The 21029-nt window shown below is 42.7% G+C and overlaps 1 protein-coding gene across 4 annotated transcripts in view; it reads right to left on the bottom strand.

Annotated features, from left to right (window-relative positions):
* Window positions 1–21029, bottom strand: part of DLEC1 (DLEC1 cilia and flagella associated protein) — an 88011-nt gene that overhangs the window by 52609 nt on the left and 14373 nt on the right. For all 4 annotated transcript variants that reach the window (XM_069561469.1, XM_069561470.1, XM_069561471.1 and 1 more), the window contains exons 3-6: window positions 19097–19207; window positions 17393–17586; window positions 16967–17187; window positions 15468–15546 (exon numbers count right to left, since the gene is read on the bottom strand). In XM_069561469.1, the coding sequence (XP_069417570.1) occupies window positions 15468–15546; window positions 16967–17187; window positions 17393–17586; window positions 19097–19207 (605 nt within the window). The remainder of the gene's footprint in view (window positions 1–15467; window positions 15547–16966; window positions 17188–17392; window positions 17587–19096; window positions 19208–21029) is intronic.

Here is a 21029-nt window from a genome sequence, read left to right as displayed (position 1 = left end):
CCTTCTCCTCCTGCCCTCAATCTTTCCCAGCATCAGAGTCTTTTCAAATGAGTCAGTTCTTCACATCTTCACATCCAATACTTTACATCCAAAGTATTGGAGTTTCGGCTTCTGCATCAGTCCTTCCAATGAATATTCAGGACTGATTTCCTTTAAAATGGACTGGTTTGATCTCCTTGCTTTCCAAAGGACTCTCAAGAGTCTTCTCCAACACCACAGTTCAAGAGCATCAATTCTTCAGGGCTCAGCTTTCTTTATTGTCCAGCTCTCACATCCATACATGACTACTGGAAAAACCATAGCTTTGACTAGATGGAACTTTGATGGCAATGTAATATCTCTGCTTTTTAATATGCTGTCTAGGTTGGTCTTTTCTTCCGAGGAGCAAGTGTCTTTTAATTTCATGGCTGCAGTCACCATCTGCAGTGATTTTAGAGCCCAAGAAAATAAAGTCTGTCACTGTTTCCATTGTTTCCCCATCTATTTGCCATGAGGTGATGGGACCAGAGGCCACGATCTTATTAGTTTTTTGAATGTTGAGTATTAAGCCAACATTTTCACTCTCTTCTTTCACTTTCATCAAGAGGCTTTTTAGTTCTTCGCTTTCTGCCATTAGGGTGGTATCATCTGCATATCTGAGGTTATTGACATTTCTCCCGGTAATCCTGATTCCAGCTTGTGTTTCATCCAGCCCAGCATTTCTCATGATGTACTCTGCATATAAGTTAAATAAGTAGGGTGACAATATACAGCCTTGATGTACTCCTTTCCCAATTTGGAACCAATCTGTTGTTCCATGTCCGGTTCTAGCTGTTGCTTCCTGACCTGCATACAGATTTCTCAGGAGGCAGGTCAGGTGGTCTAGTATTCCCATCTCTTTCAGAATTTTCCACAGTTTGTTGTGATTCACATAGTCAAAGGCTTTGGCATAGTCAATAAAGCCGATGTTTTTCTGGAACTCTCTTGCTTATTCTATGATCCAACGAATGTTGGCAATTTGATCTCTGGTTCCTCTGGCTTTTCTCAATCCAGCTTGAACATCTGAAAGTTCATGGTTCATGTACTGTTGAAGCCTCGCTTGGAGAATTTTGAGCATTCCTTTGCTAGTGTGTGAGATGAGTGCAATTGTGCGGTAGTCTTAATATTCTTTGGCATTGCCTTTCTTTGGGATTGGAATGAAAACTGACCTTTTCCAGTCCTGTGGCAACTGCTGATTTTTCAAATTTGCTGGCATATTGAGTACAGCACTTTAACAGCATCACCCCAGAACACATATAGTTGTTAATGCTTTATTTTGGGACATTAGACTTATAAGAGTTACAAAAACAATCCAGGGAGCTCCCATACACTCTTCACCCAGCTTCCTCTTACGTGACCATCTTAGATAACAGAACAATAACCAAGACTATTCAGAAATTAAGCTTGGTACAATATATTAATGAGACCACACAATTTATGTGGACTTCTCCAGTTTGTCCACTAACATCCTTTCTCTGCTCCTGGATCTAACCCAGGAGCTCGAGTTGCATCAGACTGTCATATCTTCTTAGTCATCTCCAACCTGTGACAGCTCCTCAATATTTCCTTGTTATCCATAACCTTCCATAACCTTGAACCTTTTAAAGAGTACAGGTCAGTTATTTTGTAGAATGTTTTTCTAGAATGTCCTTCAGTTTTGAGTTCTCTGATGATTACTCCTGACTGGACTGAGATTATGCTTTACTTACAGGAATATCACAGAGCTGATGTGTCCTTCCCAATATATCATATCAAGGTTATATGCTACTGGTTTTATTAGTGGTGATGTTAACCATAACCACTTGCTTAGAGTGGTGTCTTCCAGGGTTCTCTACTGTACAGTTATTATTTTTCCTTTGTAACTACTAAATATTTGGGCAGAGACTATGAAATTATCTGTTTCTGCTCACATTCTACCTAGTAATTTTAGCATTTATTAGTATGTCTTGCCTATAGATTTTATAGTGTGATAATTACTGGCAATTTTTAAATTATCATTCTACATTAATTATAATCCTTTCAGACAAAAAGTCCCTTTTCTTCCATTTATTTATTCCGATATTTACTTATATTAGTATGGATTCATGGATATCTATTTAATTCTTCGAGTTATAATCTAATACCATTATTATGTGTTTAGTTGCTTGAGTTGATTCTCTTCTGGCCAGTGGGAGCTCTGTGCCCTGTTGACATGCCCTCTCCCCTACTTTTTCTCTCCCTCTAAGATTTCCTTACTTTCTGGCACCAAAAGATGCTCTGCATTCATCTCCTATTTCCTCTACCTCAACCCTGGAATCAGTTTCCCAAGGAGCCCGGTGTTCTTTTGTTTTGGGAGAACAGTATGTAGAAACCAAGATCTGGAGACAGCAGGCATGTTACTAGGGTGTCATTATTTCGATCCGTCAATGGATACAGCAAGGAAATATGTGTACTAACCAACACATTGACATCCATCTCTATTTACTCTTGTATTTATCTTGTGTTACACTCCCCACACATATACACCCATATTTTTAAATCATGAATTCATATTTATACTTCCAAATACAATCCAGCAGCATAGAGTTCATTCTAGCATTCTTCCTTTCCTTATGTGTAACTTCTTTTTGCAACAGTGAAAAACCTAATTCTCATTCACGTATATTTTTTAATTTAAAAGGTTTCATTAGGTCCAGGATCAAGACAGCGGAGTAGAAGGACATGAAGCTCACCTCCTTTCAGATACATCAAAAATAATCTACATGCGGAAGGATTCTCACAGAATATCTATGGGACACTGGCAGAAGACCTCGGACCTCTGAAAGGGCAAGAAAATCTCCATGGAACTGGGTATGACAAAAGAAAAGGCAAGGGAAAAAAAAAGAGAGAGAGAGGAATCGGAATGGAACCTGCGGCCATGGGAGGGAGCCGTGAAAGAGGAAAGCTTCTTGCCTGCTGGGAAGTCCGCCTGCTGGCGGGGAGATCAGTCTGGACAGAGGGGGCGCTTCAGGGCCTCGGATGAGAACACACCTTGCTTGCAGCAGCTAGAACGGAGAGAGACCCGCACAGACGGCCAGTGCCTCTGCCCGCACTCCTCAGTCTCAGATGCACGTCTGCTTGGGACGGGTGGGGGCTGGGTGGGGAAGCTTGGGTTTCAGAGATCAGACCCAGAGAGGGGGCTAGGGGTGGACTGTGTGGAAACAGTCTGAAGAGGCTGGAATCCGATGCAACTGCACCTCAGAGAAGGAAGCCTGGGCAGCACCAGAAGCCGGGCACCACTATGAGGGGAGGGACGGAACCCATCGCTGCAGCCTTTTTCCCTGCAGGAGTTCTCAAGAAGCAGGACAGGAGTGTGGTCCTGAGCCTCTCCCTCCTGCTGCTGCCCCTGGGCTTCAGGAGCGGTCTTGAGCTGCCCGCTCCATCGGTCCTAGACTCCGGAGCAGCCACTAACTGCTGCCACAGCCCTTACAAACTCCAGGAGGCGTTGTGAGTCCACTCCCACTTTGTGTTCCGGGGGCACATGTGAGCAGCCACTGCCTCTGAGAGCTCCAGGCCCAGGCACTAGCTGCGGCATCATAGTGGCCAACACAGGCTGAGAAGAGACGACAGGCATCCATACTGAAAACAGTCCTTGCACCAAAAAAATACTAAACCCACACAAGCCACACAGGAATGCTCCCACAGACAAATGGCCTTCCAAGACCACAGTAAATAACTGCTTTTCATAAACTCAGAGAGCAAGAGAAACATGAGTAAAATGAAGAAGCAGGGGAACCACTCCCAGTTATAAGACCGAGAGAATTCCCCTGAAAGAATAAACAATGAAACAGACCTCTTCAGTCTAACAAACACCAATTTCAAAAAGGAAATAATGAAAATACTGAACAAATTAAGAAAGGGTATCAACAGAAATGCAGAGTATATTGTAAAGAGGAACTAGGAACTATAAAGAGGAACCAAGAAAAATTATAAAACTCATTTCCGAGGCTAAAACTGAACTAACGGCAATGAACAGCAGAACAAATAATGCAGAAGAACGAATAAGTGATCTTGAGGCTAGAATAAGGGAAATCACCCAATCAGGATGGCAGACAGAAAGCCAAATGAAGAAAAGGAAAACAGGAGCTCTATAGGATAATCTAAAGCATGCCGTCTACTTCTGCTTGACTGACTGTGCCAAAGCCTTGACTGTGAGGCTCACAATAAACTGTGGAAAATTCTGAAAGAGATGGGAATACCAGACCACCTGACCTGCCTCTTGAGAAACCTGAATGCAGGTCAGGAAGCAACAGTTAGAACTGGACATGGAACAACAGACTGGTTCCAAATAGGAAAAGGAGTACGTCAAGGCTGTCTATTGTCACCCTGCTTACTTAACTTATATGCAGAGTACATCATGAGAAACGCTGGGCTGGAGGAATCAGAAGCTGGAATCAAGATTGCCGGGAGAAATATCAATAACCTCAGATATGCAGATGACACCACCCTTATGGCAGAAAGTGAAGAAGAACTAAAGAGCCTCTTGATGAAAGTGAAAGAGGAGAATGAAAAAGTTGGCTTAATACTCAACATTCAGAAAATGAAGATCATGGCATCCGGTCCCATCACTTCATGGCAAATAGATGGGGAAACAGTGGCTGACTTTAATTTTTTGGACTCCAAAATCACTGCAGATGGCAACTGCAGCCATGAAATTAAAAGACGCTTACTCCTTGGAAGAAAAGTTAAGACCAACCTAGACAGCATATTAAAAAGCAGAGACTTTACATTGCCATCAAAGGTCTGTCTAGTCAAAGCTATGGTTTTTCCAGTAGTCATGTATTGATGTGAGAGCTGGACCATAAAGAAAGCTGAACACTGAAGAATTGATGCTTTTGAACTGTGGTGTTGGAGAAGACTCTTGAGAGTCCCTTGGACTGCAAGGAGATCCAACCAGTCCATTCTGAAGGAAATCAGGACTGGATGATCATTGGAAGGACTGATGTTGAAGCTGAAACTCCAATATTTTGGCCAACTGATACAAACAGCTGACTCATTTGAAAAGACCTTGATGTTGGGAAAGATTGAGGGCAGGAGGAGCAGGGGACAACAGAGGATATGATAGTTAGATGGCATCACTGACTCAATGGATATGAGTTTGGGTAACTTCGGGAGTTGGTGATGGACAGGGAGGCCTGGCGTGCTGCAGTTCATGGGGTCACAAAGAGTCAGACACGACTGAGCAACTGAACTGCACTGAAAGTGTGCCAATCTATGCATAATTGGGATTTCAGAAGGGCAAGAAAGAGAAAAGGGGATCGAAAAAGTATTTGACGGAACTATGGCTGAAAACTTCCCAAATCTAAAGAAGGAAACAGGACGTACAGGAAACACAGAGTCCCAAACAAGGTAAACCCAAACAGACCTACACCAAGACATAATAAAAATGGCAAAAGTAAAAGATAAGGAGGGTTATAAAGGTAGCAAGAGAAAAACAAAGAGCTAATTACAAGGGAACCCCCGTAAGGCTATCAGCTCATTCCTCTACAGAAAAGCTGCAGGCCAGAAGGAAATGGTAAGATATATTCAAAGTCCTGAAAGGGAAAAATCTGCGACCTAGGATACTCTACCCAGCAAGATTATCATTTAGAATAGGAGGGGAGAGAGAATTTCTCAGACAAGCAAAAATTAAAAGAATACAGCAATAGTAAACCTATCCTAAAGGAAATATTGAAAGGTCTTCCCTAAATAAAAAAGAAGAAAGAATCTATAGGAAAGAGAAAATCACAACTGGAAAGCAAATCACCTAAATAAACCAGTACATGCATGCTAAATCACTTCAGTTGTGTCCAGCTGTTCGTGACCCATGGACTCTAGCCCTCCAGGCTCCTCTGTCCATGGGATCCTCCAGGCAAGGATACTGGAGTGGGTTGCCATGCCCTCCTCCAGGCGAACTTCCAACCCAGGGATCAAATCTGCGTCCAATATGTCTCTCTCCTGCATTGGCAGGCGGGTTCTTTACCCCTAGTACCACCTGGGAAGCCCCAAACACAGATTTTTTTAAAAATAAAAATATTTTGGTGAAAGTGATGAAACCACAATGAACAGCAAAAGGATGAACAGGAAGATGTAAAAGAGGACATCAGAATCATAAAATGTGGGGGAGGACAGTAAGAAAATGTAGATTTTTTTTCTTTCCTACGATGTGTTTGAGCCTGTATGACTCCCAATCTAAGGTAAGTAGATATAGAATGTTCTTAACAGACTTGAAAAACAGGGTAATCACAAATCAGAAACATAAAATAGGTTAACAAAAACAAAAAGAAGAGAACATAAGTATAATCCAAAAGAAAATCAAACTACAAGAGAAAACGAAAGAGACAAAGAAGAAACATAAAATCAACTGGAAAATAAGGTTTAAAATGGCAATATACACGTCTATCAGTTATTACCTTAAATGTCAACGGACTAAATGCTCCAGTCAAAAGACACAGAGTGGCAGACTGGATTTAAAATAAAAAAAAAAAAAGAGCCTACAATATGCTGCTCCTAGGAGACACACTTTAGAGCAAAGGAAACACACAGATTGAAAGTAAGGGGACAGAAAACGCATTTCAGAGAAAACAGACTTTAAAACAAAGGCCATAAAGAAAGATACCATATGAAGAAAAAAGACAGGAGGAGGATTTTATACTCGTCAACATAAATGCGCCTAATACAGGAATACACAAATACATAAAATAAACATTAACAAACATAAAACTCCTAGAAAAGCTCATAGGCAAAACATTCTCTGACATAAACCATATCAACATTTTCTAAGGTAAGTCTTCCAAGGCAACATAAATAAGACCAAACATAAATGAGTGGGACCTAATCAAACTTGCAAGTTTTTGCACAGCAAAGGAAAACTTAAAAAAAATTTTTTTTGAATAGACAACCCACAGAACGGGAGAAAATATTTGCAAACCATAGGACCATTAAGGACTTAATTTTCAAAATATACAAAGAGCTCAAACAACTCAACAATAAAAAAACAAGGAACCTAATTGAAAAATGAGCAGATCTAAACAGACATCTCTCCAAGGAAGAAATGCAAATGGTCAATAGGCTCAACATCACTAATTATCAGAAAAATGCAAATCAAAACTACAATGAGGTACCACCTCACAGCAGTCAGAATGGTTATCATTAAAAACTCTACAAATAACAAATGCTGGAGAGGATGTGGGCAACTCTCTGCCACTGGCAGAAAAGGGAACTCTCCTACGTTGTTGGTGGGTGGGAATGTAAGTTGGTACAGCCACTGTGGAAAACAGTATGGAATGTTCCTGAGAAAACTAAAAACAGAATTACCAGCAATCCAACTCCTGGGCACATATCCAAATAAAACTCTAATCCAAAAAGATGAATACACCCCTGTGTTCACAGCAGCACTATTCACAACAGGGAATAATGCCAATACAGGGAAACGACCTAAATGTCCATCAACGAAGGAATCAATAAAGAAGCTGCGGTGCTTATATACAATGAAATACTACCCAGCAATTAAAAAAGAACAAAATAACGCCATCTGCAGCAGCATGGATGCAACTAGGGATTATCATACTAAGTGAAGTAAGTTAGAAAGAGAAAGACAAGTACCATATGATCTAACTTACACATGAAATCTGAAATATACCACAAGTGAACCTGTCTATGAAACAGAAAGAGAGTCATGGACATAAAGAATAGACCTGGTTGCCAAGGGGGTTGGGGGAAGGATGGAGTTGGAGATTGGGGTTAGCAGATGTAAGCTGTTACAGACAGAATGGACAGACAACAGGTCCTACTGTATAGCACAGAGAACGATCTTCAGTATCCTGTGATAAACCTTAATGCTGCTGCTGCTGAGTCACTTCAGTTGTGTCCGACTCTGTGCGATCCCATAGACGGCAGCCCACCAGGCTCCCCTGTCCCTGGGATTCTCCAGGCAAGAACACTGGAGTGGGCTGCCATTTCCTTCTCCAATGCATAAAAGTGAAAAGTAAAAGTGAAGATGCTCAGTTGTGTCTGACTCTAGCAACCCCATGGACTGCAGCCTACCAGGCTCCTCTGTCCATGGGATTCTCCAGGCAAGAGTACTGGAGTGGGGTGCCATTGCCTTCTCTGAACCTTAATGCTACAGAGTATTTAAAAAGAAAACAACGTGCATGTATGTTTAACTGAACCACCTTGCTATACAGCAGACATTAACACAACACTATAAGTCAACTATAATTCAATTTAAAAAATCTCCCAAATAAGAAAATAAATAAAAATTTTCATCAGTGTCAAAAGTTTATGAAAGAATGATACTGGATGTCCTTCCCTGAAATGTGCTAATTATTTATGATTCTCTGTGCAATGAGTGGTTTCTTCCAACCATACGGACTCAAAGATCCTACTCATAATCATTACACTGTACTTTAATTTTAACATTCTTTTACATATACTTGCCTATATATTTAAACAATCTGCATATTTAGCAACCTTTTAAAGGAACAGATATCTTTAAAACCGCTTATAAGCTGTCACTCAACACCTTATCCAAACCCCTGGGGAAGATGGTAGACAAAAGGGAAGAGAAGGATGCAAGCTCAGCCCCTCTCACAAAAACACCCAAATCATAACTAACTGCTCAACAATTATCGACAGAAAAAACTAGAACCTACCAAAAAAGGTATCCAAAGACAAAGAAAAGCCGCAATGAGACGGGAGGAGGAATGCAATCATGATAAAATTAAGTCCCATACCTGCTGGGTGGGCAACCCACAAACAAAGCCCACACACACACATACACACACGTTATATTTTTATACAGAAAAATGGGGCTCATTTCCTTTGTTCTTGATTTACTCTGTACTAGGAGTAAGCAAGGCTAAGTGGCAGACCAGTATTCAGGTAATTCAGTCAACAGACCTACCATCTGTGAGCACTAACACCAAAATGGTTTCAACAAACCTAGAATTAACCCCTGCCCATGTGGGTTTCAACCTGGTGGGAAAGATAAAGAAAAGTGTGCCATGAAAGAATAAAGACAGGAGGGGAAGACGGTCCTGCACAGCCGGTGCTTGCTTCATCTCCAGGCTCCACAGTGGGCACCTGCAGGTCCTACAGAAATGCCTTTTGTCTGTTCCCTAGCAGCCCTCCCTTTGCCCATTCCATGCCCAAAGTGAAATAATTTTAGCTCTCTTTCTCTCAGTCTGCCAACCTCACCATCTTTGAAATGTGATGACTAGACACAGAAGTCCCAAACACAGAAGTCCAAAAGAGAGTAACTGTTATGTTCAAGTAGACAAATGCTTTCTTTAACATTTAGCCTAAATGACTGACATATCAGTGTGCTTTTGCACACTGGATGAGAGTGGATAAGAGCTCCTAAAGAATTATGGATTTGCAAGTGCTCTTTAAACTGCAAAGTACAGTGCATATGTGTGTGAAGGGATTGTCACCATTAAACATAGCTACATTTATACCTAATGAACAGAACTGGTGACTCCCAAGCTTGGTCTTGACCTGATTCTCCAGGATGGAGGAAGGCAAGCATCAAGAGCGAAGCTGAGAAAAGGAACGAGGAAAGTCTCTACACACAGCTCTTGAAGCTCACTGGATATACTGTTAAGTGAAAAAAGCAAGGTGCAGAGGAGAGTGAGGACTGATGCTGAAGCTGAAACTCCAATACTTTGGCCACCTGATGCAAAGAACTGACTCGTTTGAAAAGACCGTGATGTTGGGAAAGATTGGGGGCAGGAGGAGAAGGGGACGACAGAGGATGAGATGGCTGGATGGCATCACCGACTCAACGGACATGAGTGTGAGCAAACTCCGGGAGTTGGTGATGGACAGGGAGGCCTGGCGTGCTGCCTCCCATGGGGTCACAAAGTCGGACACGACTGAGCGACTGTACTGAACTGAGGACAGTAAGTAGGAGACAGCGTTCAAATATACCTACATATTTGCCTATGGTTTCAAAAAGAAACAATGGAAGACCCCAAACTAACAGAAACAGTTATCTCCAGGAGTAAGGAGAGTAAAAGGAAGAGGAGAAATAAACGGAAGTTTGAGGGAAGGCTTTTTTAAAAAACAGAAAATCACAGATAATAAATGCAGAAAGAATAGTAGAATTTGAAGTCACCATTTTATAACCCTTAATTAAAAAAAAATTGATCTAGGCAACAGCCATCTAATGCCACTAAAGCATTAAATGAGAGGTTGATAAGACCTTTATAAAGGGTAAATTAGGCTCATAACACCTGAAGTCATTCATCACTGATAATGGGAAAACCATGTATCACACTCTTCCTGATGGGATACAATAAGAAATATACACTCCCACCAAAGAAGTATTCCTGCCAAAAAATGAAAAAGAAATCTTGAACATGAATTTAATCAAGTCTCTACGTCTAACAAGTTTACAGAAAATATCGAGGATAAAAGAATATGTTGAACATCTCCACAATAAAGCAATCAGCAAGAGTCAAACTGAGACAGAAAGCAAAGAAGGACTTGAGGTCAACTCGTCTTACAAAACATCAGAATCACAACTAACCACTGAACAACCATCGACAAAAAAGATTTGAACCTACCAAAAAAGATGTTCTACCACCCAAAGAAAGAAGCCACAACAAGATAGCAGGAAGGGCACTTCCACCATAATAATCAAATCCTATACCTGCCGAGTGGGTGACCACAAACTGGAAAATAATCACATTGCAATTGAGTGAGTTCTGACACCCGCCCCCCATCAGACTCCCCAGCCTGGGGGTCTGACATCTAGAGGAATAGCTCCCAGAGCACCTGGCCTTGAAGGCCAGCAGGGCTCGAGAGCAGAAGCCACACAGGACTGCTGGAGGGCACAAACCGATGTGACGTGAGCACTGGGACTCAGAACAAGGCAACAACGCCTAGGAGCCTGGGCCAGACCTACCTGTGTGTCTCGGAGGGTCCCCTGGGGAGGCAGGGGTCAGCGGTGACTCACTATAGGGGCAAGGACAGTGGTGGTGGACACCCCAGGGAACACCCGTTGGTGTGATCTCTCCCGGAGCATGGCACTTTGGCACTGAGACCTGACACCACCCAACAGGCTGCAGACCCCAGTGCTGGGACCCCTCAACAAAACAGGATGGAAACACGGCCCCGCCCACCAGAAGACAGGCGGCTGAAAGACGTCCTGACCACATGGCTGCCTTAAACACAGCTCCTGACACGGGCCTGCCCGTCAGAGCGACGGGACCCAACTGCACCCACCGGAGGGCAGGCACCAGTCCCTCCCCCCAGGAGGCCTGCCCAAGCCCGTGGACCCACCTCACACGCCAGGGGACAGACACCAGAGGCAAGGAGAGATGGGGCCCTGCAGCTTGAGCAACAAGGACCGGAAACACAGAGAGTTAGACAAAATGAGATGGCAGAGAAACGCAGCAACTACCACAAGCAACTCTAGGCCAAGAAACTGGGCAACCTAGAAGAAATGGACAAATTCTTAGAAATATACAACCTTCCAAGACCGAACCAGGGAGAAATAGAAAATATGGACAGACAAAATCATATGTACTGAAATTGAAACAGTGAATTTAAAACTTCCAACAAACGAAAGTAATTCTATCAAACCTTTAGAGAAGAGTCAACACCTGTCCTTCAGAAACTCTTTCAAAAAGTTGCAGAGGAACAAAGCCACCTAAACTCATTCTATGAGGCCACCATCACTCTTGTACCAAAACCAGACAAAGATACCACAAAAAAAGAAAAGTCCAGGCCAACATAACTGATGATCATAGATGCAAACATCCTCAACAAAATACTAGCAAACCAAATCCAACAATACATTAAAAGGATCATACATCATGATCAAGGAGGCTTTATCCCAAGTGTGCAGGGATTTTTCAATATCCACAAACCAGGCAGTGTGATACATCACAGAAACAAACTGAGGAATAAAAAACATACACTCTTCACAACAGATGCAGAAATGCTTCTGACAAAAGTGAACACCCACTTATGAAAGAGTTTCCATTAAGTGGACATAGAGGGGAAACTACTGAAAGGAAAACACGGAAAGGATTTCCTCCAAGATCAGGAACAAGATAAGGATACCCACAGTCATCATTTATTCAACAGAGTTTTAGAAGTCCTAACCCCATGGCAATCAGAGAAGAAAAAGAAATGAAAGGAATCCAAATTGGAAAAGAAGTAAAACTATCACTGTTTGCAGATGACATGATACTATACATACAAAATCCTAAAGACTCTACTTGAAAACTACTAGAGCTTATCAGTGAATACCGTAAGGTTGTAGGATACAAAATTAATACACAGAAATCTCTTGCATTTCTATATACTAACAATGAAAGATGAGAAAGAAAAATTAAGGAAACAACCCCATTTACCATAGCATCCAAAAGAATAAATTACCTAGGAATAAACCTACCGAAGGAAGCAAAAGACCTCTACTTTGAAAACTATAGGATGCTAATGAAACAAACTGCAGATGACACAGATGGAAAAATATTCCATGTATATCCTTGAATTGGAAGAATCAATACTATCAAAATGACTGTATTACTCAAGGCAATCTACAGAGTCAATGCAATTCTTATTAAATTACCAATGGAATTTTTCACAGAATTAGAACAAAAAATGTTTAACTGTGTATGGAAACACAAAAAGACTGAACAGTTAAAGCAGTTCTGACAAAGAAAAACAGAGCTGGAGGAATCAGGCTCCCTGACTTCAGACTAGAATACAAAGCTACAGTAATCAAAACAATATGGTACTGGAACAAAAACTGAAATAATCAATTGAACAGGATAGAAAGCCCAGAAACAAGCTCATGCACCTATGGCCAATTACTCTATGACAACGAAGGCAAGAATACACAATGGAGGGACCTCCCTGGTGGTCCAGTGGTTAAGGCTCTATGATCCCAAGGCAGGGGGGCTGGGTTCAACCCCTAGTCAGGGAACTAGAGCCCTCAAACCACAACTAAGACCCAGTGCAGTCTAACAATTTTTTTTAAAAATAGAATATACAATGGAGAAAAAACAGTCTCTTCAATAAGTGATGCTGGGAAAACTGAACACCTACATGTAAAAGAATGAAATTAGAAAAATCTCTAACACCATAAACAAAAATAAACTCAAAATGGATTAAAGATCTAAATTTAAGGTTAGATACTATAAATCTCTTAGAGGAAAACATGGGCAGAACACTCTTTGACATAAATTGCAGCAATATCTTTTCCAATCCACCTCCTACAGTAATGAAAATAAAAACAAAAATAAACAAATGGGATCTAATTAAATTTAAAAGTGTTTTCGGAGCAAAGGAAACCATAGAAAAAGACACCTTACAAAATGGGAAAAAATATTTGCTAATGAAGCAACTGACAAGAGGTTAATCCCCAAAATATACTCATTCAGCTCAATATCAAAGAAACAACCAAACCAAAAAATGGGTGGATGATCGAAATAGACATTTTCCCAAAGAAGACACACAGATGGCTGAAGAGCACATGAAAAGATATTCAAGATCACTAATTAGGGAAATGCAGAACAAAACTACCAGAAGGCATCACCTCACCGATCAGAATGGCCTTCATCGAAAACTACAAGGACTTCCCAGGCGGTCCAGCAGTGAAGAGTCCCCCTGCCACTGCAGGGGATATGGGTTTGACCCCTGGCCTGGGACAGAGCAGCCCCCACTGGCCGCAGCTAGAGAAAGACTGCACACAACAAACAAGACCTAGCGCACCCATAAAGAAAGAAAACAGAAAACCTCTACAAACAATAAACGCCAGAGAGAGTGCAGAGGAAACAGAACCTTCCTACTCCGTTGGTGGGAATGTAAACTGGGAACACCATTATGGAGAACAGTATTGAGGTTCCTTAAAGCTAAACGTAGAACCACCATATGATCCAGCAATCCCCCTGCAGGGCATACATCTAGAAAAAATGTAATTCGAAAAGACACATGCACCCCAGTGTTTACTGCAGTATAGCCTGCAATAGCCAAGACATGAAAGCAACCTAAATGTCCATAACAGATGAACAGATAAAGAAGACAGGACGCCTATGTATTAATACAATGGCATATGACTCAACCAGAAAAAAGAATGAAATAATGCCATTTCAGCAACCTGGATGGACCTAGAGATTATTCTCTTAAGTAAGTCAGACAAATATGACAAATAGCATATCATTTATAGGTGGATTTCTAAACAATTAGAGAGATGAACTTATTTACAAAACAGAAACAGACTCAGACTTCAAAAACAAACTTATAGTTATCAAAAGAAAAAGGTAGGGGAGGGATAAATTAGGGATTTGGCATTAACATATACACATTTATATAAAAAAGATAATCAATATGGACCTACTGTATCGCACAGTGGACTCTACTCAATATTATAATTCTATAATAACCGAAATAGGAAAAGAATTTGAAAAAGGATACATGTATACGTATCACTGAATCACTTTGCTGTACACCTGAAGCTAACACAACATTGGAAAATCAAAGTAAAGCCGGGGCTTCCCTGGTGGCTCAGTGGTAAAGAACCCACCTGCCAGTGTGGGAGACACGGGTTTGATCCCTGATCCAGGAAGCTCCCACATGCCATGGAGCTACTAAGCCTGCACGCCACAGCTACTGAGCCGGCGCGCCACAGCTACTGAGCCTGTGCTCCACAGCTTCAGAGCCACAACTACTGAGCCCCCCCACTGCAACTACGGAAGCCCTGGCGCCCTAGAGTCTGTGCTGCACAACAGAGATGCCATCCCAAGGGGAAGCCAGTGCACCGCAACGAGAAAGTTGCCTCCACTTTCCAGTTAGAAAAAAGTCTGCGCAGCAACAAAGACCCAGCACAGCCAAAAATAGAGAAATAAAGCAATGAGCCAGATTTAGGCTGTAAGAAATTACAGTTTCTTCTACAAACAAACAGCATTTTAAAAAATAAATGGAGGAATTATTTTAAAAAAATGTGGGCGAAATAAGAGATACTCTAACCAAACACAATATTTGATTTCTGATTTAAAGAAACCAATTATAAATTAACTTTTAAAAAAATGAACGGATAAAAATCAGACAGTGGATATTAGCTGATATTAAGGAACCACTGCTAATATTGTTGGGTGTGATGATGGTTACTCTTTAAAAGTCCTTACCTGTTAAGAGACACTCACTAAAGTATTAACTGAAGAATGACACGCTGTCTAAGCTTTCCCTTAAAATACTCCAGTGCACGTATGTGCACACAGATGCACACACCTGAAACAGTGGGGCAACAGATGAAACGAGATTTGCTGGATGCAGGCAACTACTGAAGCTGGGTGATGGGCATGGAGGGAACATGACAGTTTTTTCCCTAGTTTTGTGTATGGCCTGCGTGTGTGTGTGCACGTTTTAAAATTTCCACGGCAAAGACTTTTTAAAAATAAGGAAGCAGAGTGGGATATGTAAAGAAGCCAGATTCCTACCTCATAAACTGGTCCAATTTCATAATCTGTGAAAAATCCGATGGAGGGCTTAGCTAGAAACACTGGAGTATCAGCACAACTGTGGGAGGGAAAGGGAGGGTGAGAGAGGCTGTTAGTTTCATCCCTGTAAGTGATTCATGGAAAATAAATACATTCAAGCCATCAAAGAGACTGGCAACACATCATCCTTTGGGTTTTATTGTTGGCAAAGCAGGTCACAAAACAATTTTACAGCAAGACTGAATCTTTGTGAAGATATATATAGCTACACATAGCACAGGGAAAACTCTGGAAGCTTAAACACCAATATGTTTTTTTAAATTTATTTTACTTTTACAAACCCTTGTGTCGAGGGCTGACTTTCAACAGATCACAGCGAGGAGCTGCTCTGCTACATACAAAATCCCGAACACCAATATGTTAATTGCATGGTTTATATAGGTGCTATTTTTTCTCAGCAAATCTTTTCATTTTTGGTTTTTCTCTTTTCTTTTTGGCAGGACCAAGTGGCCTCTGGGATCTTAGTTCCTCAACTAGGGATCAAATCCAGGCCCCCTGCATTAGGAGCACAGAATCTTCCTCACTGGACCACCAGAGAAGCCTAAGTAAATATTTTCTGTTTTTTTTTTTAATAAAAGCATATTATTTCTCTAATAAATAAACATTAATAGTGTTTTTTTGTTTTCAATTTATTTGGCTGCACCAAGTCTTTGTTGCAGCAGGCAGGATCTTTACTTGTGACAGGTGGGATTTAGGTCCCAGACAAGCGATCGAACCTGAGCCCCAGAACTGGGGAGCACAGAGTCTTATTCCCCTGACCATTAGGGAAGTCCCACACTAATCATTTTAAGTCCATTAAAATTATGAACCCGTGAAGCAAATCATTCCCTTTGTATGGACACTTATTGAAATATAGCCAAACGGCTGCCCAAGTGGCTCAGTGGGTAAGGAGATGCAGGTTCGATCCTCTGGGACAGGAAGATCCCCTGGAGTAGGAAATGGCAACCCACTCTAGTATTCTTGCCTGGAAAATTCCATGGGCAGAGCAGCCTGGTGGGTTATAGTCCACGGGGTCCCAAAGAGTCGGACACGACTAAGTGACTGAGCGCACACACTCTTTTAAAGAAAAATCACTATCTGTACTAGTTACTTGTCATTAAGCAGATTTGAACGTTTTTATTATCCAAGACACATGAATATAACGGCAGGAGCACACAGCTATAGAGATGCCTCCCATTTGACCCAGGCTGTTCAGATATAAGCAAAGGGCCAACACTAACCATATTCCTCAAGAAAAGGTCAGAAAAGCACAAAGCCAGGACTCTGGGGATGTCCTGAGGCCACACCCACAGGCAGCCCTGAAGCCCTGCTCGACTTGGATCCTGACCCCGGGGCCCCAAACCTCAAGGACCCTCCAGAAGCCAAAGCAGACCCACGGCCTTCTTTCTGTGCTTTCCTGTACAGGGTCCAAGTCTCTGAAGAGTCAGGAGAAGACGCACCTCTCCTCCAGCTCTCTGTCCTGGAAGTCTCCTACCCGTGCTGGCTTCTTGGGAGGAAAGAGAAGAGACTTGCCTCCCCACGGGGTGTTAGGAGGGAAAAAGCGGGGGTTTCTCAGGAAGCGGTTCCGACTCTCCATCCTGGCAAGCCGAAGCCGCTCCTGCTGCCTCTGGGGCACCCGCAAATGGTTCATCCAGTTTTTATTCTTCGGTAAACCTGTTTTCTTTGAAATGTGAGAAAAGGATAGAGTCAATGAGAGGCTGAGGGGGTGTGTGCGTTGACATCTTGCTGATCCCGTGACCTCGGATGGCCAAGGACACTCTCCTGTTTTGCTGTGGCTTCATTATGACGTGTATAACCTGGAGCCCCTTCCCCCTCATCATGGCCCTGCCCTCCCCGCCCCCACCACACCCTGGCTTCAAACTCACCTTGATGGCTGCTCTGGATCTGAGTTTGGCCTTAAAAGACGAGTCCCACGTGAGGCTTTCCATAGTATAGTCCGTCTCCTCTGCAGATGGAGAGGACATCTTCCTGCATGTGGGCTTCTTGGTCAGCTCGTTCTTTGGGATGGAACGTTTCTCAGAACTAAATGTCAGTTTTGAATATCCAGGGACAGAGACAACTGTGGCACCAGGAAAAACATGAAGTTACCAGACCCAGGGGAAGAGGTGACCCATCCAAGATGACTAAATGAAATTATCAAAGGCACCGCTAGCTTCCTTTTTCTAAATGTTTATATTTCCCACACCAGATGTATTAAATAATCGCCCTTCAGCAACTCAGTTACTCCTGGAACTTACTCTGTATCCTTGAGACTCTAAGGTTCATACTGTATTATCTGTTCACTTGTCCAACATGGCCAGGAACAGGAGAGGACCACGGTCACACATACACATGGACACATACCGCACACGTGAACACGCCTTTTAAAAGGCTCACATGAGAAATCAAAGCTTGTACTAGCTTTGTAGACTGTAAAATCATCTCCAAAAGGTTAAATGAGGATATTCAACGTTGCCAGCAGTGAAACTGGTACCATCACGTCTCCGAGCACAGTGCCAGGTGAGTGCTCAATAACATCTACTCAGTCCTCTGCAATGACCTATATGGGAACAGAATCTAAAAAAGAGTGGACTATATGTATGTGTATACTGACTCACCTTACCATATGCCTAAAAATAACCCAACACTGTCAACCAACTATACTCCAATAAAATTGATCTGAAAAAGAAATAGAACCAGATCTCACAGGGGGAAAAAAAAAATCCTCAGTACATGTGAACTCCATCCTTATTTACCTGCCTAAGATAGTATTTGAAAGTTGGTTGGAAACCAAGTGGCTGAGTATCCCAGGTACTTGGTTTTGCTTCCTCTTTCTGGCCTCACCTGTCAGCATGGCCCAGGCCATCAGTTAAACTCTCTCTTCATCTACATCCTCAATTCTCTGGACCCCCATCCTCCTACCCCAAAGGCTTTCTCAGCTCCAAACCCCCAAGAGATCATCAGAGTTCCACTGACTGGGGCTGCTGACGAGCTTATCTTTGGAGCCTGGCACCACCAGGCTGCCATCCAGATGTCTGGTCACAGCATCTACCCGGTGACACTTCCAAAACATTACCTTCCTGCTTAAGCCCACAAGACAGCTTCCCACCCCACTCATTCTCAGAGGGTCTTGCCTCCCACAGCGCAGGAAACTAGCCCCATATCACATTCACACACACACAGCCTTCGCTGCTCCCAACCTTCTCTCCACACTCAAAGTCGCTCCTGGCCTGTAAGGGGTATGCAGAACCCCTAGGTCTGTGTTCTGAGCCCATCAGACACTTGCTCCCTTGCTCTTCTGTCTGCAGATCTGCCCTCTCGTGATTCATTCAACTACATTTTAAAATAATTTCACATCTTGTCATTGGGCAACTGACAAGGATATCATCACTTTGAGAATCTGAGACTTTTATCTCGTAGGAGTTAGTAAGCTAGTGAGGAAGTGGCATGCTCAGAGCTGGCCCTCTCAATAGCCACGATCAAAAGATCTATGAACAAGGAAATGGCACAAAGGTGGCTGCTGTGGTCCTGCTACTAAAGAACTTCCCTGGAATGGTGTCAGAGGCTTGAAGGCAGTACAGACACATTACCTTTAGGTGCAGAACAAAATGGCACTGAGTCACTGTAGTAATCATTCGGGCAGATCAAATGGTGCTTCCGTAGCAACTCGTTGTCCACACACCATCTGAAGATGGTCTTCACTACACAGAAGGGAAAGAGAAAAGCTGTTTCGAGGCAGATTGATGTCAAAGAAACTACACTCAAGCTTTCTTCATCCTCCCAGCCTAAACCACCTAACAGAATTCTTCAGTGGTGATTTTGAGATTTAAGAAACTCATCAGTGAGTATTTTAGTTGGTCACTTACAAGAGGCCAACCACTGGGCAAGGCTGTGTTGTGGTATTATTTAAGCCAAAATATGGTTACTCGCAGAGAGATCAATAAAAAAGCATTAGGAGAAATAGAGTAGATTGATGGGTGGCCCCAATTTTTCACTCTTCTCTGTATCCATGTGAGTGTGCAGTTCCTATTACTAGAGACAGAGCCCACTTCTTCACCCCTGATGTTGGCTGTATGATGTGCTTTGATCATGAGATACTGGCAGGATTTTGAAAGGTGCTTGTGCAGCTGAGCCTTCCCTCTTGTGTCTTTGCCATTGTCATGAGAAGAGCTCCTGGCCCTTCACCCCGGACCCCAGCAGGAATCCATGTGGAGCTGACCTGAACCCAACATGCAGCAGGGAACCACGTTCAGCTGGATGTGCAGCTGGACGTTGGTCTAGCCAGCTAAGCCCAGCTAGATCAGCCAACCACCAACCGACCAGCAGACACAGGAGAGAAGATCTCATTTAATAGAATGGGAAGTTGATAAATAACATCTTGGGTTGATGAGCACGGAAACAGTAGAAAAGGTATATTATTGAGAGGCTTCCAGAAGAATTAGAGCTAAAAATGGCCATGTCTGGCAAGTGGCCTGAAGTTGGGAAAGGTGAGGTGGAGGATTTTTTCCAGCAGACTTCTTGAGCAGTGTTAGATTTGTAGCAAAAGTGAGAAGAAGGTACAGAGGTTCCCCATGCACTCTCTGCCCCTACACATGTACAGCTTCCCCCTTTATCAACACCCCTTACAACTGAAGATCCCGACACTACACACCATTATCACACGAACCCTGAAGTTTCTATTAGGATTCACTCTTGGTATTCTACAGTCTATGGGTTTGGACAAATGTGTATTGACATATGTAGGTGAGGATTTTTTCTATTTTATTAGAAGCTTTTCTAAACTATTTGATTTTTTAAAACCATGTACACAGCACTTCCCTGGTGGTCCAGTGGTTAAGACTCTGCCTGCCGATGCAGGGAACATGAGTTCAATCCCTGGTCCAGCAAGATTCCACAGACGATGAGGCAACTAAGCTGGTGCGCCAAAACTACTTAGCCTGCACTCTAGAGCCCGCGAGCCACAACTACTGAAGCCCGCATGCCTAGAGCTCGTGCTGCGCAACAGAATGCACAACACGGAGAAGCACTGCAACTAGAGAGCAGTCGCTGCCCACTCCAACTAGAGAAAGTCCGAGTGCACCAACAAAGACGCAGCACAGCCAGAACCCCCCAGCAAACAGGTGGGGGGACAGTGGAAACAGGGACAGACTATTTTCTTGGGCTCCAGAGTCACTGCAGGTGGTGACTGCAGCCATGAAATTAAAAGACGCTTGCTCCTTGGAAGAAAAGTTATGACCAACCTAGATAGCATATTCAAAAACAGAGATGTTACTTTGCTGACTAAGGTCCATCTAGTCAAAGCTTTGGTTTTTCCAGTGGTCATTTATGGATGTGAGAGTTGGAACATAAAGAAAGCTGAGTGCTGAAGAACTGATGCTTGTGAACTGTGGTGTTGGAGAAGACTCTTGAATCTCTTGGACTGCAAGGAGATCCAACCAGTCCATCCTAAAGGAAATCAATCCTGAATATTTATTGGAAGGACTGATGCTGAAGCTGAAACTCCAATACTTTGGCCACCTGATG

Source organism: Ovis canadensis, chromosome 19 (assembly GCF_042477335.2).
Source record: "Ovis canadensis isolate MfBH-ARS-UI-01 breed Bighorn chromosome 19, ARS-UI_OviCan_v2, whole genome shotgun sequence".
Lineage (NCBI taxonomy): Eukaryota > Metazoa > Chordata > Mammalia > Artiodactyla > Bovidae > Ovis > Ovis canadensis.
The sequence above is the reverse complement of the archived record's forward strand: the minus strand, read 5'-3'. Positions and strand labels throughout refer to the sequence as shown.